General features: G+C 41.1%; 1 protein-coding gene across 1 annotated transcript in view; it reads right to left on the reverse strand.

Moving 5' to 3' along the window:
* The window catches only part of ARHGAP28 (Rho GTPase activating protein 28), a gene marked incomplete at its 3' end in the record, with an annotated part of 176,167 nt that extends 170,601 nt beyond the window's left edge, over positions 1-5,566 (reverse strand). Inside the window, exon 1 of the mRNA XM_084252806.1 lies at positions 5,430-5,566. Coding sequence (XP_084108932.1) covers positions 5,430-5,551 — 122 coding nt within the window. The 5' untranslated portion in view covers positions 5,552-5,566. The remainder of the gene's footprint in view (positions 1-5,429) is intronic.
* Positions 5,567-15,034: the final 9,468 nt, after the last annotated feature.

Consider the following 15,034-nt stretch of genomic DNA (forward strand, 5'->3'; position numbering starts at 1 on the left):
ATTTGCAAATGTTCAGGTAATACTCAGTAACACTGGTGAAGGGGAAATGTTTTCCATCAGATACAAATACAGCTGTAAAAAAAAAAAAATGGGGAAAAATTATGGAAAGACTGCCTCAGTTTTTTAATACTTTCCATAAAGTGAAATTTAACTACTATCCTCTTAATGCAACAGTTAATTTCTGATTAATTTTCTTTTAAGTTTATATTAAAATTTTGCTTCTAAGAAATCAGACTTTGAAAATTAGGGAGTTTATAGGCTTCATAAACTCAGACCAGATAAAATAAAAACAGTTTAATGTACTTTGTCACAAAATCATGGAAATAATAAGTTAAATGGCTTATATTCTATTTATATTTCCTTGGCCTTTTAAAGGTCAAGGAGGTAAAAATGATACAACCAGAGAAAATACTAAACGTGGATCTTAGAGTATGTTTAAAAAGTCTAATGCAGAAAGAATGACAAAAATAGTAAAATCACCATTATAAAACCATGGTGATCAATTTTACTTCTCAAGATTCATAGATGGATGCTAAAGTCAGTAAAGTTTGAGGAAAAGCAGGATATTTGCAGTCTCAAAATATCTCCTCCCAGGTATTTATTAATTACAAAGAGTGAAATAGCTTTACAGTAGGAAGTCTGACAGACACCACCATAAGCAGGATATCAGAGCTAACATCAACATCAGGAAGACAGCACTGATATTACACACTAAGAGGAGCTGACATCAATCTATGGAATGCTCAACAACATCACAGAATTGCAATTTAATCATGAGAAGTCATTAGGTCAATGCAAACTGAGGAAATTCTTATGCCAAAAGTCCCAATGTCATAAAAGACAAGGACACTCTGTCAAACTGGAGGAGATTTGGGAGTCATGATTAAACTTAATGAGAAATCTGGGATTCAATTTTACAATAATAAATTTCAATTATAGTGGAAAAACTGATGAACTTAGGATAAAGTCTACAGTTAACATTAGTAGTTATACCAGCATGAATTTTTTTTGCTTTGATAACAGATCTATGGTTATGCAAGATACTACATTAGAAAAAGCTAGGGAAGATTACACAGCACTCTATACTATTCTTGCAACTTTTCCATAGTCTAAAATTATATATATATACACATACACACATAAAGTAGTTTTCATCAACATGAAAGTGATTGTATGACACCCTAACTCCTCTGAATTTTTGTGAATATATTAAGGATTACTGTTCAGGGAGCACTGAACAGGTTAAAAATGAACAGAGCAACTAGCCAAATGTTTGACCAAACAACACAAAAAAGAAAATGTGCCAGATGTTTTCAACACTACCCCACACAATGCACCTACACTCAGCAAGGACCCCATAAAAAAAAGAAACCAAAGACACCAACTCCTTTAACCCATAACCTGACCTATAAACATCTCATTCTCTCATTAAAATTCTATTTCCATTTCTGAATCCTCTAAAAAAAAAAAAAAAAGGTGTAACTATTTCCCCCCTGTATTTGATGTACTTATTCCATATATCAAAAAATTCACATAGACCTACATAAAATACTTAACAAGAGTTGGCATATTGAAGTAAATGTCTTTAATTATTTCAATCCAAGAAGGAACCAATAAATAAGTCAATACAGTTGTTAAATTTAGTCTTTTCCACAAAATAAAAAATTCCTAATCATCATTCAGTCCACTTTAATCAAATCATTCCCATGATAGAAACATTAGGAAATAATATCCCCTTTACAGAAGTTTTAACACTGCTGTAGATTTAGAATTTCCAGGATAACCTTGGTTAGCTTCTATTTGTTTTTGAGGAAGAATTGGTTCTTTTCCTTTTCTATTTTTGTCTTCTCTAAGGAAGTTTATGGTACGAGATAAACATCAGAAATACTCATGGCCATTTCACACTATACCTTCATAGAAAAATGTTATGTATGTTATTCGAATATACCTTATAAAATCTTTGAAAAACAAGTTACCCAGTTTTATCTTTGGCTACCCGTCATTTTGTGAGTGAGGTTATATAATTAATTGTCAACATTTTTACTCTGAATTCTGAATAAGGGTCTAGAAGATTAGACTCTAAAAGTCATATGATTCTAAACACAATTCTAATCATTTATCTTAACAGTACAGAGAATTCATAATTCTTCATTATCTTTTATCCTTTAAAATAGAATAAAAATACAGAATATTTGTGAAATAACAAAGTATGTTCCTCAATCCCAACAAATACTTCTAACTCTGGACTCTCCTACATGAATAACTTTTGGAGGTAGGTACAATAATGTTTTACTTTCTTCTTTATATCAACAACAACTGATCAAAAGTGATAACACAGCTAACATATATGTTCCCTTGGTGTCTGATACTATTCTAAACAGGTAAAGAGGTAAAGCGAGTAGCCTGAGGCCACATGGTAGCAAATGGTGTCAGATATGCAAAACCTGACCCCAAGTTTGAAGGACAGTATACTTTATCCTGGCTACTAATTTTAAGGAAATGGGAAAATCTAAAAAGAAATGCAATGACTACAAGCTTCAATTTTGAACAGTAACAGAGGCGCATAATGGAGAACCTATTACTCAGCATTAATCATTGCTGGCAGGCAGCAGCTGAGGCCTGAGTTACTGGATCCTTTGAATTGTTTGTTGTTGTTTATGGGAAGCTAGAAGTCCATTTTTATATCTGGAGACTCCTGATTTCTAATTTTGTAACTTATTCCTAGTTTGTTTTTTTTCCAAAATCCTATTGGTCTAAAAGGTGAAGAGCTACATTCTCAAGGCAGGTACTTTGTCTCATTCATCCCTGTACCCCTAATGCCTAATGTGTTGCTGGCATATAGTATGTGCAAGTAGGTTGGCTGCCATAAAAATCCTGCCACTTTATGTTGAGGGAGGGAGAGAGGAGAGGGAGGCAGGAAGAAGGAAGGGGTGGGGGAGGTGAGGGAGGGAGGGGGAAAGAGAAAAAAAGAGAGAAGGGGGGTGGGGGGAGGAAGAATATGAGCTTAATTGGGGACATTTGGACATTTCAGTGGGGGAGAAATAGGCCCCCAAAAAAATCAAAACAAAGTCAGATGGAGTGGAGGTTTGGAAAATAAGGAGCTGGTTTGCTTTGAATTGAACCATGGTACCAAGGGCAAAAAAATGATGAAAGTCAGCTACAATAGTCCATGCTTCCTACAGCCATGCGGGTCACTGCTCCACAAATATGTGACACATGTGTAAGTAATTTAAAGGAAAGGGTATTCTTGAAAGAGAGAGTGCTTTCTTCATAAATAGAACAATATGATCTTGCTCCTTGGCTTGAAAGGATGTATTGATCAATAGTTAATGAGTCAAAGGTTAATAACTTGGGCCTGATTATTTCTGTTATCTGACTCATGATTTATGGTGTCCTCTGGCTCCTTGTAAATACAGGAACCTCTTTTTGATAGTTGTTACTGGGAACCAAGAAATTAAGCTATTCTTTAGTGATTTGGTTGTAGAGACTAAAAGTCGTCTATCTCCTGCATCACAGGATGACCGGCACAAAGATTCCTATAGAGGAGACATAACTAAAAATGCAAACTTGCAGCAACACAAATCTCATAGGCAACCCAATGCTAAAACACTAGCTATGGCACAAAATGCTTTTGCTCTCATGTATTATCATTTCACCAGACCACATGCTGAGTTAATGGAACTTCTGGTTTGCTTTGGAAATGGATGCAGTTTTGGATAGACCAAATGGCACAGACTGGCTGTTGCTCTGGACAGCTGCTGAAAGTTAAAGACAAGACAATGACACCAGTACCATCTAAAAATGCACAAACCTGGCCCTTGCTTCTCAGTAAATCACAAATCTATTTAACTACTCATAATAAATACAATTATAAACAATGATTATGCTTAGAAAATACCCTAAAGATAAATGCAAGTCTGTATAAGTAGCATTGAAAATAACGTGCACAAGTCCTAAAGCAGGAAGAAAAATGTTACTTTGTCATTGTCTTTGCATAAAAAGCAGATTTCACCCAACCTGCTCCTTTTGGAAGAAACAATATTTTCTTTGTTGGTCAAGCCTAATATAGACCTCATGCCAATAAAGTTGGTTCCTCTCATGGATACCAGCCAAAAGGATATTTCTTGAAATAAAGTTACAATCTGTTGAAAGCCTCACAAATCAATTAAAATAAGCAACAGAAGTAATCATTACCACATAACTAAAGATAAAGGAAAGTATGGGGGGAAAATTGAAAATAAACCTCATCCAAAAAAGCACAACACTCAGACTCCCCATTTATAAAAAAAAAAAACCATTCATCAAAGAATCCATAGCAGATAATAGTCACGCTAAAACAAATAAAGCTTTCCCTAAATATGTCATCAAAGCATTTCACTTATTATTGAAATATTTTTTGTCTACCCAGGAAAACTTGGTGAGAGTCTAACATTTCCGGCTTAGTTAATGGAATTCTCCTTGGCCTTCATCAAATAGATGAACACAAAGTAATTCAACATGGATCCGAGATTTATTTTATCGAAAGTGCACTTAGTGAGACACAGATCTCTTGTGACCCAAAATTACATTAAAATTGCATTTACAATAGAGTCAACATTAGCAATAATAAAATGGTGGTACAATATATTTATACAATTGAAATGGTTATTTTTTAATCTAGACATAAAATTGGTTTTAAGTCTACTGAAATTTACTTTTTAGAGTACCTCTTCCTGAAATTTTAGCTAAGGTGGCATGCAGTTACAAAGGAAGATTTTGATAGTATTCAAGGACCTAGGATAATGTGTTTTTCAAGATTGATTTTTTATTTATACCAGAACTGGGGTACAGGTCAGAGGCGCGAGAGGGTGAGAGAATTCACCAGAGACAGAGCGGGGAACAGAACAGGCAGACGGACCAAAGACACTGCTGAGGGGAGCAGCGGGCAAGGCAGGAGAGGTTTGCAGTGCCATGTGGGTTGCTCCCTGGACGGCCAGGAATCAAACCCGCGCTGCAGAGGCTGCAGACAGCTTCACAGAGCTGCGCTCAACCCGCTGCACCATCGGGGGTATTTTTAACTTAGTCATTTTCTGCTTGCCTTTCAGTTTAAATGATTTTTTTTTTCACTTCTCCAGTACTTCAATTGGTGCATTTGCCAGAAATGAGGCAAATGCCTGTCTCTTCAAGTTGTATGGAGAACCCCACTCCACGGCTTAACTCTGTTAGTCACTGCCTTTAGCCTTTGCAGACAGACTTCAGACTGACTTCATACACTTCCCCCCCCGCCAATCAATGACAATACAAAGAACAGCAGGCTCACTTATCTACTCCACTAAAACTTGCAGTAACAATCAAGTGATGGTGGTGGTCGTATGCCCTGGCAGAAAACACAGCAACAAGATGAAACCCCCTAGCCCAGGAAATCTCTGCCCTGTTCGAGCGGTCGGTACCTGCTGCCCGGGTGGCTGGCGGCGGCTCGAGGAGCGCAGCGGGGCTCGGAGCTGGGCGGCGGCGAGCGGGCGTACGAGTGGTAGGCAGTGAGCACCACGCCGCCCGAGTCCTCCACTTCCATCGTCAGCCGCGCATGTCTCCGCTCGGGCCGGAGAACAAAGGCGGGGACGAGCATGGACCAGCGCACCAGGACCCGGTCACCACAGGGAGGGCACGGCCCGCCCGGCTCCTGGGGGCTCCCTCGGGGCTGTCAGGGGAAGGCGGCCCCGCCCGCCCGGCAGCCCTATTAGCATAGATTGAAAAACACGCCCACGAGCCCCACTTGGGGGCGGGGAGGATGGGGGCGGGGGGTCAATCCCTGTTTCTAGGAAACTGGAAACCGGCGGCGATTCTTAGGGCTCTGGCTAGCTACCCCAGTAAAGTTTTTCTCGCCTTTTTTTCCTTCCCTTATCCTTTTCTCCACAACTTTCCCCCGCCACCCACCTCCACTCCGTTCTTTAAACGGGAGTCTTGGCCCAAAGCTAAGAACTCTTCCTGCCTAGCAAGAGCTGGAGGCAGGGTAATGAAGGGGGGGGGGGGGCGGTGAAGGTGAAGGGTGGCTGGGGAAGAGATGGAAACCCGCCCCGGAGGGAGACCCCACTGAGAAGAACCGGGTCTACAATCTAAACTTTGTGATCAGGAAGAATATGTGACAATCTCGTGTAAAGCATCCACATAACGAACTGAAGAACCATATTGCATTGCTATTTACTTAGTCAAGTTACAATAAACTTGATTTCCTGTTGATCAGGTGTTCCCTCTTACAGTAAGCAGACCACTTCCCTCCTGGCCCTCAATGCCACAATTATAACTGCTTTCAACTTGTCTGAAAATTAAGCTTGATTATGGGGTCAATCGATGTTATTTTCAGAGATCTTTATGGGAGGCATCTGGCAGGAAAGCAGGTAAGAGGCATCGTAAGAAATTTTGTGTCTCCCAATATTTTCACTATGTAGACTACGAGCACAAATGGAAAGACAACTCTCTTTTAATAAATTAAAAGGGGAAGCAAAGAGGTCCACCCTGACTTTGCCTTTCACATCCTGACAACCTGTATTACCCAATGCCTCCTGGAAGCTAACTGGAGTGGAAAGAGAAGTCAGTGTACCTTTTTTCCTGGGGGGTGACAATTTGGAACAGCCTAGCACAATTCAAAAATATTATTTCTGCAGCAAAAAGAATTGACCCTGGTTGGAATAATTAAAGTCATATTTATTTAGGTCAGATTAGTTATCAAATAAGTTTTGGCACCAACATCTTTGAATTTTGGAATTACCATTAAAAAATTATAGTAGCACCTTTTCTGGACACAGAATTTCTTCTTAGCTTTTTTCCCCCTAAACTACAGACTCTATTTTAAATATCTGCAAGGTATTTCCTTGTAAATATTTTGACCCTAACTCTGCCTCAATATGCTCAACACTGCACAAGTGCTCCTTATGCTGGTGTCAATGATCCTCCTCTTTGTCTTAGAGAGAAAATTTTGGAGTCACTTTGACTCCTCCCTCCAATTGAGTATCAAATCTTCCATTTCGTTCTGGTAACATCTGACCACAAGCATTCCTTTTATTCGCACTGTCTTTGTTCTCACATCACATTGCCTAGGTGATGACAATCTCCCCTTTACATAGATTGCTTCCAATCATTTTCCTCTTAAGCACCCCACCACCACCATTAAAGCCTTGATAACAGTGATTTTCTTAAAACATAGGACCTCCGGGGCCTGCCCTGGTGGTGCAGCCATTGATCGCGGGGCTATGGGGCTGCAGGGCTGCCCACAGTCTCTGCAGCACCGGTTAGGTCCCTGGCCTACAGCAAGGGTCCCACATGGCACGACAGACCTCCCCTGCCACTACCGCTGCTCCCCTCAGCAGTGTACTTCAACAGTCTGCCTGTTCTGTTCCCTGCTCTGGCTCTGGTGAATTCTCTCACCCTCCTGCGCTTCTGACTGTAACCAGTGCTTGCGTGAATGAATAGATAAATCTTTAAAAAAAAAAAAAAAATAGGACCTCCCATTTTCAAAAGCCCTCAGCTGTAACCTACTTGGTACAAAATAAAGTAAGATCCTTATAATAGATTCTCTTTAGCCTGTTCATCTATTTTGATCCCCTAATACTTTTTTTTTTTTTTTTTACTATTATTATACCAGCCTGTCCTGCATTCTTACTTTGCCTGTGCTCCTACCTGCCATTTTTGTCTGGAGTCCTGAGTGCCCTCTACCTAGTCACATAAAGCCTTCTCAGGTGTTCCTAATTCAAAGTAACCTCTCCTGTCCTACTGTGGAAATTGTTCTTCTGTTACTAGAATAATTTCATTCTGCCATATAGTGAAAGTACAGTCAGTCAAAACTATGTACCATATGTCCATGCCACATGCAGCTAATAGGCAGTCTTTCTCCACTGAGTCCAGAGGTGACCAAAAATTCCTTCTCAAAGTAAAATTCACAGGAGCAGGATAGTTTTGAGATGAAACTATTTGCTAACACAGGATTTTATTGTATTACTATTTTCCAACAAATTAGTGTATTTTCCCAAATCGTAAGTTACTGGAAGGACTAGTTTTTGTCTTTGTATCCCAAAGCTCATAGTGCTTTGCAGGGTAGGTAATCAATAAAGAATATATGTTGAATGAATGAATACATAAATCAGTGAGTGAATCAATGAATAAGATCGTACTCTTTAGTGTAGTAATTCCAATTTTCAGGAGAACTAAGGAATTTTTATAAATGGTTCATAAGTCTATATGGCACTGCAAATTTTATAAAAAGTTGCACATTGTAAGGGGCCGGACTGGCCAAAGTGCAGGTTTTCTGATCCCATGCAGACCGGGTAAAGGAGGAGTCAGAGTCCTCAGTAGTTTTGCAGGTTTTTTATTTGGGGTTCACCAGGCATATGGCAGGCAGCAAGTCTTCACTCTATCTGGGCTCTCTAGTGTTCGTTCTGCTGCTTCTCGGCTTCTCTTTTGGCTTCTGCTTCTGCTTCTACTGCTGCTACTGGTGCTGCTGGCGTCCCCATGACGCCACCCTTAAAAGCAGTCTTAGCTCAGCTGAATCCCATCTACCTATGCCCACACCCTATTCCAGGTGCCCGCCATCAGGCATGCATTCAGGACAAGGATCCATCATCTATCCTGATGGCGGAAGGGCAGAAAAGCCTGACATTTTCTTTACCCTACACACATGTATGCATTAATATTTTTCAAATATAGGCATAAGTTGTTGACAATAAAATACAACTCATAAAACATTCAGTTTTTGAATTTAATGAAGATAGCAGAATGCATACATTGGATATCACAGAACACAATACGCAGGATATTTCCCTTTTGTCCTCTAGAGCCACCTGTAACCCTCACTACCCTGCTTGGTGCCCAGGTGGCTCACATTATGGTCTACATCTCTGTGCTCCCTTGCCTCTGGCATCAGATAAAAAGCAATCAAAAAGGAGAAAACCCAGATTGAGTGTTATTTCCCAGGTTTCTCTGCTATTTTGCTAAAACCTGGCTCCTTTTACCAAGGGCAGTAGTTTCTGAGTGCAGCCACCTCCAAGCTACTCTTTTGGGATTCCAGTACCTCCACCTCTACTTGATCCTTCAGACCTGAGTGTTAACAATACCTCCAGTGGCCCTCCTGCATTATCCCTGCTGATCCTTTACCCACCTGCACCTTTATAGACAATCCCTCCGCTAAATTCTTATCATTCATCTGAGCAGAGTGTCCCCAGCTCTTCTTGCCAAGACCCAGATTAATAGGTATCCCTAAGTGAGATCTGGGGCAGTATCCTATAAGCAAAAACATGAGTATATCTGCAGTAAACTGTACAAACACAGCACCATGAAGGATAAATATAGACAATAAATAGCCTAATGTCAGTTCAGGTGTTTTGTTGCCCAGTTCCAGTCTGAACAAGGTTTACAATCACATGAGTTATAAAAAAATCTTTCAGATCTGAGAACAATTTGGATTTTGGATTTTGGAATATGGGTGTGGGGATCTTGTAGAGTTTGTTACCACTTTGGCTTGCTGGAAGTCACTGAGCTAGAGGATGACAGCACAAGATTGTAGCCGCTGGTTCAAGCAATGAAGTAAATGGGGACCAGGAAGAGGCTCCCCATCACAGAGTTGACTGATCAACTGTCCCTATGAAGGTTGAACGTGGACATTCAGGGCACAGAAATAGCAACTGGAACTTATTTGGAATAGAGGCAATAGTAGAGGGAATACTCCTAACCTTTAGAGCTCTGAATGTCACCACAGAGCCCGGCACTGACAATGGGAGAAGCCAGTGTCAGCACCAACTCTGCCACCAACTACATGGGACCCAAGCAGATCGCTGAACTATAGACCTCTTACTTCACCTTTGAAGGAAATTAAAAGGCCTGTATTTACTGAGTACTTACCATGCACCTCATTCTGTTCTAGGTATCAGAATCCCAATTTATGAAATGCCCACAGCAACTGAGATAAGCATCACTGTTAACATCTTCCTTTAACAGTTGAAGAAAATGACTGCTGTAACTTGCCCAAGGTCATCCAGGCTAGAATGTGGTCAAAATTGGGACTCAAGCCGAGGGAGTCTAGCTCCCTGCATCCAGGTTCTTACATGTTCTATTCCCTTGTATAAAAAGTTTGCAGAAATTCAAACATGTTCCACCTTATTGAACATAAAGAATGGATAGGACTTGATTTATGTTTGTCACAATAATAGGACAATAGTAGTAAATGGAGAAATTACATGTATTTTCAATGCACAATACCAAATAGTTCAAAATTATTTGTTTTCTTATACACATATTCATTCACTGCTCTCACATTAATGAGGATTTCATTTTGCCTTCTAAATTGGTCAGCAGGACCTCCCTGGTGGCCAAGGGGTTAATGCTCAGCGCTATCATCCTGACAGCCATCTAGATAACCTGAGTTCGATCCCCAGCCAAGAAGCCACCCTGGTGCAGCAGACCTCTCCTGTCTCACTCGCTGCTCCCCTCAGCAATGGATTTCAGTAGATTTGCCTGTTCTGCTCCCCACTCTGTCTCTGGTGAATACTCTCATGCCTCCACCTCAGGCCTACACCCCAATTCTTCTATGCAAAAATAAATATTTTTAAAAAATTAAAAAAAACAAATTGGTCAGCAGACACACATACAGCAGGCATTAGATTAGTGATACATGTGAGCAACAGGGGCACAAACACCCTGCACATTACAAATGAACAGAAGGAGGGTGAGTAGTAGGCCAAAAAGGGTCAGATGGGAGTTTGAATTATGAATTATGAATTTGCTAATTGCTGCTATGTGTTGAGTAAATGGAAGTGATCAGGTTTTTTCCACCCTCCTGCCATTAGCATCAATGATGGACACCTGTGGTCTTACAGGCACGCCTGATGGAAGCACCTGGAGTGTGGTGTGGGTATGCGTAAGTGGGTGCACCTGAGCCTGGAGGCTGAGCACATAAGGGTGACAACACAGAGGTGCAGTCAGCAGAGAACCAAGCTCAGCAGCAAAGGACAGTGGAGACCAGGAGAGAACACCAGAGAGCCCAAAAAGAGTGAAGATTCACTGGGGGCCAGGAGGCTGGCCTCCCTGCTTGCCCTGCACCTGATTGCCTCACTACAAAAGGTATAGAAAGATCATTGAAAGCCTTTACCGAGGGCTCCAGGACTCTCCTTGACCCATCTGCCTGGATCATAGAAAACCTGCTCTTTTCTTTCCTGGTGCTACACTGTTATTTTAATTTCTCTCTTTCAATTTCCCAATTTGAAAAGTGGAGGATCTCTTCAAAGAGTTTTTGGAAAGATTAAATGAAATAGCATCTTTAAATACCAGTTGTATTTAAAGGCAGGAAGGAATGGAGCAGGATTTCTACGATTCGAGCAGATGGGCAAAAGGAGTCCTGGAGCTCTCAGTGGCTTTTCGGGCTTTTATTGGGATCTATCAGGTACATGGCAGGCAAGCCTCCCAGCCTCCAGTGAGTTCTCAGTCTTTCTGGGCTCTCCAGCTTTTTCATGGTCTCTGCTTCTCTGCTGGTTCTCTTCCAGTCTCTTGCTTGTTCTCCTTTTGCTCTTTCACTCTGCTGTCCTCCCCTTCTGGTAATTCCATTCTGCTGCTGGCATCCCCGTGACGTCGCCTTTATAAGCCCAGTCTCTCAGCCCAGGTGTACCCACTTACGTATGCCCATACCCCACTCCAGGTGCCCACCATCAGACAAGCATTCAGGACTGCAGGGATCCATCATCAATCCTAATGGCAGGAGGGCAGAAAAGCCTGGTACTTTACTTACCCTACACCAGTCCTGTACAAAGCATATTTTAGGTGGTCAGTAGACACTAGGCCATCTTTTTCATTACCCTGTGTCATCTGTCCTCTACCTCAGCCTTTCTAGAAGCATCATTTGAGTTCAGCCCTCAAGAGTAAACAACCTGATCTTAGGAATTCCAAAGGCTTTTCACAACCTTTACAGAGAGATGAGTCAGACTGAATTCACATAATAAAACTCACCTGGGAAAACCTCACAAACACTGGCTACAAGCTTTAGTGACAAGACAGTAAATATTATGAGGTATGGAGATTCCAACATATTCAACCTCATCAGGAAAGGCAAGAAAACAAAGCATTTATACAAAACCTTCACACGGACAAAAGAAAAGTGCCTCTTGTAGCCGTGGCTGCTTATCTGGCAAAACTACTGCGGGGATAATCGTCTAATACCAGAACAGGAAAACAGCTGCAGCTTTATGAGCTTTTGCAGACATGACTGTCATTCTCTTAGTAAAACTGAAATTACAGAGTCATTGTTCCTATCCTGCTGGAAATGAAGGATCATTCCATACCGTTGTGGAACCATCCATGGCTGGGTAGGTTCACTGTCAATTAGCGCAGGCGAAAAGAGAATTTTGAAGAGTACAGTATCTCTATCATGCCTTTAATGCGGAATCAGAGGACTGGGCACAGGGAGACCAGCAGTCAGGGAGACAGCAACTGAACCCCTACCCTCAGAGTGATGCCACCCACACCAGAGCTGAGAAGCCCCTTTTATCACTCACTTTTAGGCTGATGTGTCTGTATTTACATATGCACTACCTCATACTCTTTGGCTTCTAGGCCTAAGTGTTTGTAATAAAAGGCATGTGTGCCCCATGCCCATGTGTAAGGCCCTCGGTCCTGGATGTCAGAGTGGGTAAAGCCACCTAGGAGGAATCCAAGACCACCAGGTGCCAGCTGTAGAGGCTAGCAGTGGAAGGTGGAGAAAAGCAGAGCCACTCCATTTTCCCTACACTTACTTGCCTAGGGGAATATGTAAACGCTACCTCACATTCACCACTTCCCCAAAAACCTCCAGAATTGAGGAAATAAATACAAATTTGCATTAACATAAAAAGGAAATACTCTAATAAAAACAAGTACTTTTAAAGTATTTTAAAAGGTTATATATGAGTCCATCATTGTGTTGTGACAAATGACCTACAACCCTGAACTAGTTACCAAAACTTACTGACACTAATTAAAGTATACACATTTATTTTCTGAGTGTTCTCATAATGGCACAGAATATTTAGAGTACTCTGATTTTCCTACTGTTTTCTTAGCTTATCTGGTTCTAAAGAGATATCAGGGTCTATTTTTCTACAGTAATTGTTCTCTATTCTATGATCAATGTGGTAATGAAGTTAAGCGACTATATCACCATGAGAGCCTGTCAGGTCAGGACGTGTTATTTATGTGATGGATATAACTAAGCCACTTAAGTGACTTAACTGAGTGACTTAAATGACTTCTGAAAATAAATTGAATCATTATTGACTGGAAATAAATCACCAGAATAGACCCAGTTGAAGTAGGGAGAGGGAATAAATCAGCCATAGTCATAAACTTTAGTCTAAAAAGACTTAACACTCTGGAATACTATCTGTAGTGTCATGTTTTGCAATTACACAAGTGCTTTATTCAGCCAGTCATCTCTTCCTCCCTCCATCCAACCATGCATCCCAAGATCTACAGTCATCAGTATTACCTACAATACTAAGCAACTAGAAATACAAAAGTGAATTAGAATTTGAAAGCACTGTGTCTACAAGGGGTGGGAGCTGGAGGGATTGGAGCAGTTCATCAAAGAAGACTTCCCAGAGGAAGTAATGCTAGAAATAAGTCTTAAAAGGTGAATAACAAATTGCCAGCTCAGGAGTAGGTGCAGGCAATTAGGGAGATGTGAAGAAGGGCATTCCAGAGATATCAAATAGATTGGGGAAAAAAGCAGAGAAAAAAGAAACAAGACACATACTGGGAAGCACTTTAGTTTAACTTTCTGGAGAATATGGGGTAAAGGGAAGAATGCTGGAGATGAAGCCAGAGACAGACAGAAAGTTCAGGGACTGGACATATCTGAATGTCATGTGAAAAGTTTCAACTTTATCCTAGAGTTCTGATGAGAAATCAATTGTAGGTTTCAAATAGGTACCCACATCAGGCCGTAATTTTAGATTAATTGTTCCTCCTGCACAACTTGGTCTTCATGCAACTTTTCTGAGCTACATCCCCTATGCCACATCCCAGCCTCCTTTGGAGAAGAGTCCCCACTGAAGCCTGGTTGGGCGGGGGGGTGGAGGGGGTCAATTACAAATGGTCAGATGCTAAGTTTCAAATAAAATCCCAACACAAAGTCTAAGACAGATTGTAAACACCTGTTGAGAAGTTTAGTTTAATCTATCACATAGGTTACTCATAGGAGAAGCTTGGAAAAGAACTATCTACCCCTTCTCTCAGTCACCAGCTCATTATTATAGAGCTTTGGTAACAGTCATCCTAGATAGACAAGACCATCTGGCCTGGAAAGTGATGGGATAAACACATTAGATTTCCACTAAGTTGGTGAGAGGAGAACACGACAGTAAATTCTTAGAGAGAGTTGTGACATGCAGGGCCACCAATGAAGTAAAATTTACTGTGAGAGTCCTTTGGTTGCAAACCATGGAGACATTTCTAATTCTGAAACACGAATGTTTTGGGAAGATCAAGGGAATATTACAGGATTAAAAGACAAAGCAGCAGCAGGAACCAGAACACAAGCCTGCTAGAATAGAGTCTTGCCAGGATGCATCTTTAAAAATTAAATATTTTTTTTCCCACCCTTGCTTCTTTCTCAGGACACAAACCACCAGAATATTGCATACTTAGGCTGCAGCTTATCTTCCACTTGGCACTTCCTGGATGTTAAGAGAAATGGTCTGGCTAATGTGACCCTCCAGGATGCTACCCTTGTCTTCTGCATTGGCAAGGCAGACTCCAAAACTGCACACTATGGAGGGTGGTAGGGGAGAGAGTCCTCAAATTGACATCTCAGCCCTTTTAGATGATGCTGAAATGCCAAGAAATGAACAGAGTTCCCCAGAGTCAGGTTTGGTGAAGACTCTGGGAGACATGACTATCCTGAAGTCACTTTCCAAGAGGCACACTCAGGACAAGAGAGGAGAAAAGGCCTTGCATAGAGTAAGATGAAGTGATAGCAGAGAAAATGAATATACTTTCCCACCTTATAGTCTTACCTGGACAAAGCCCTGAATAAGGAGGGTCG

Source organism: Talpa europaea (genome assembly GCF_964194135.1).
Source record: "Talpa europaea genome assembly, chromosome: 13".
Lineage (NCBI taxonomy): Eukaryota > Metazoa > Chordata > Mammalia > Eulipotyphla > Talpidae > Talpa > Talpa europaea.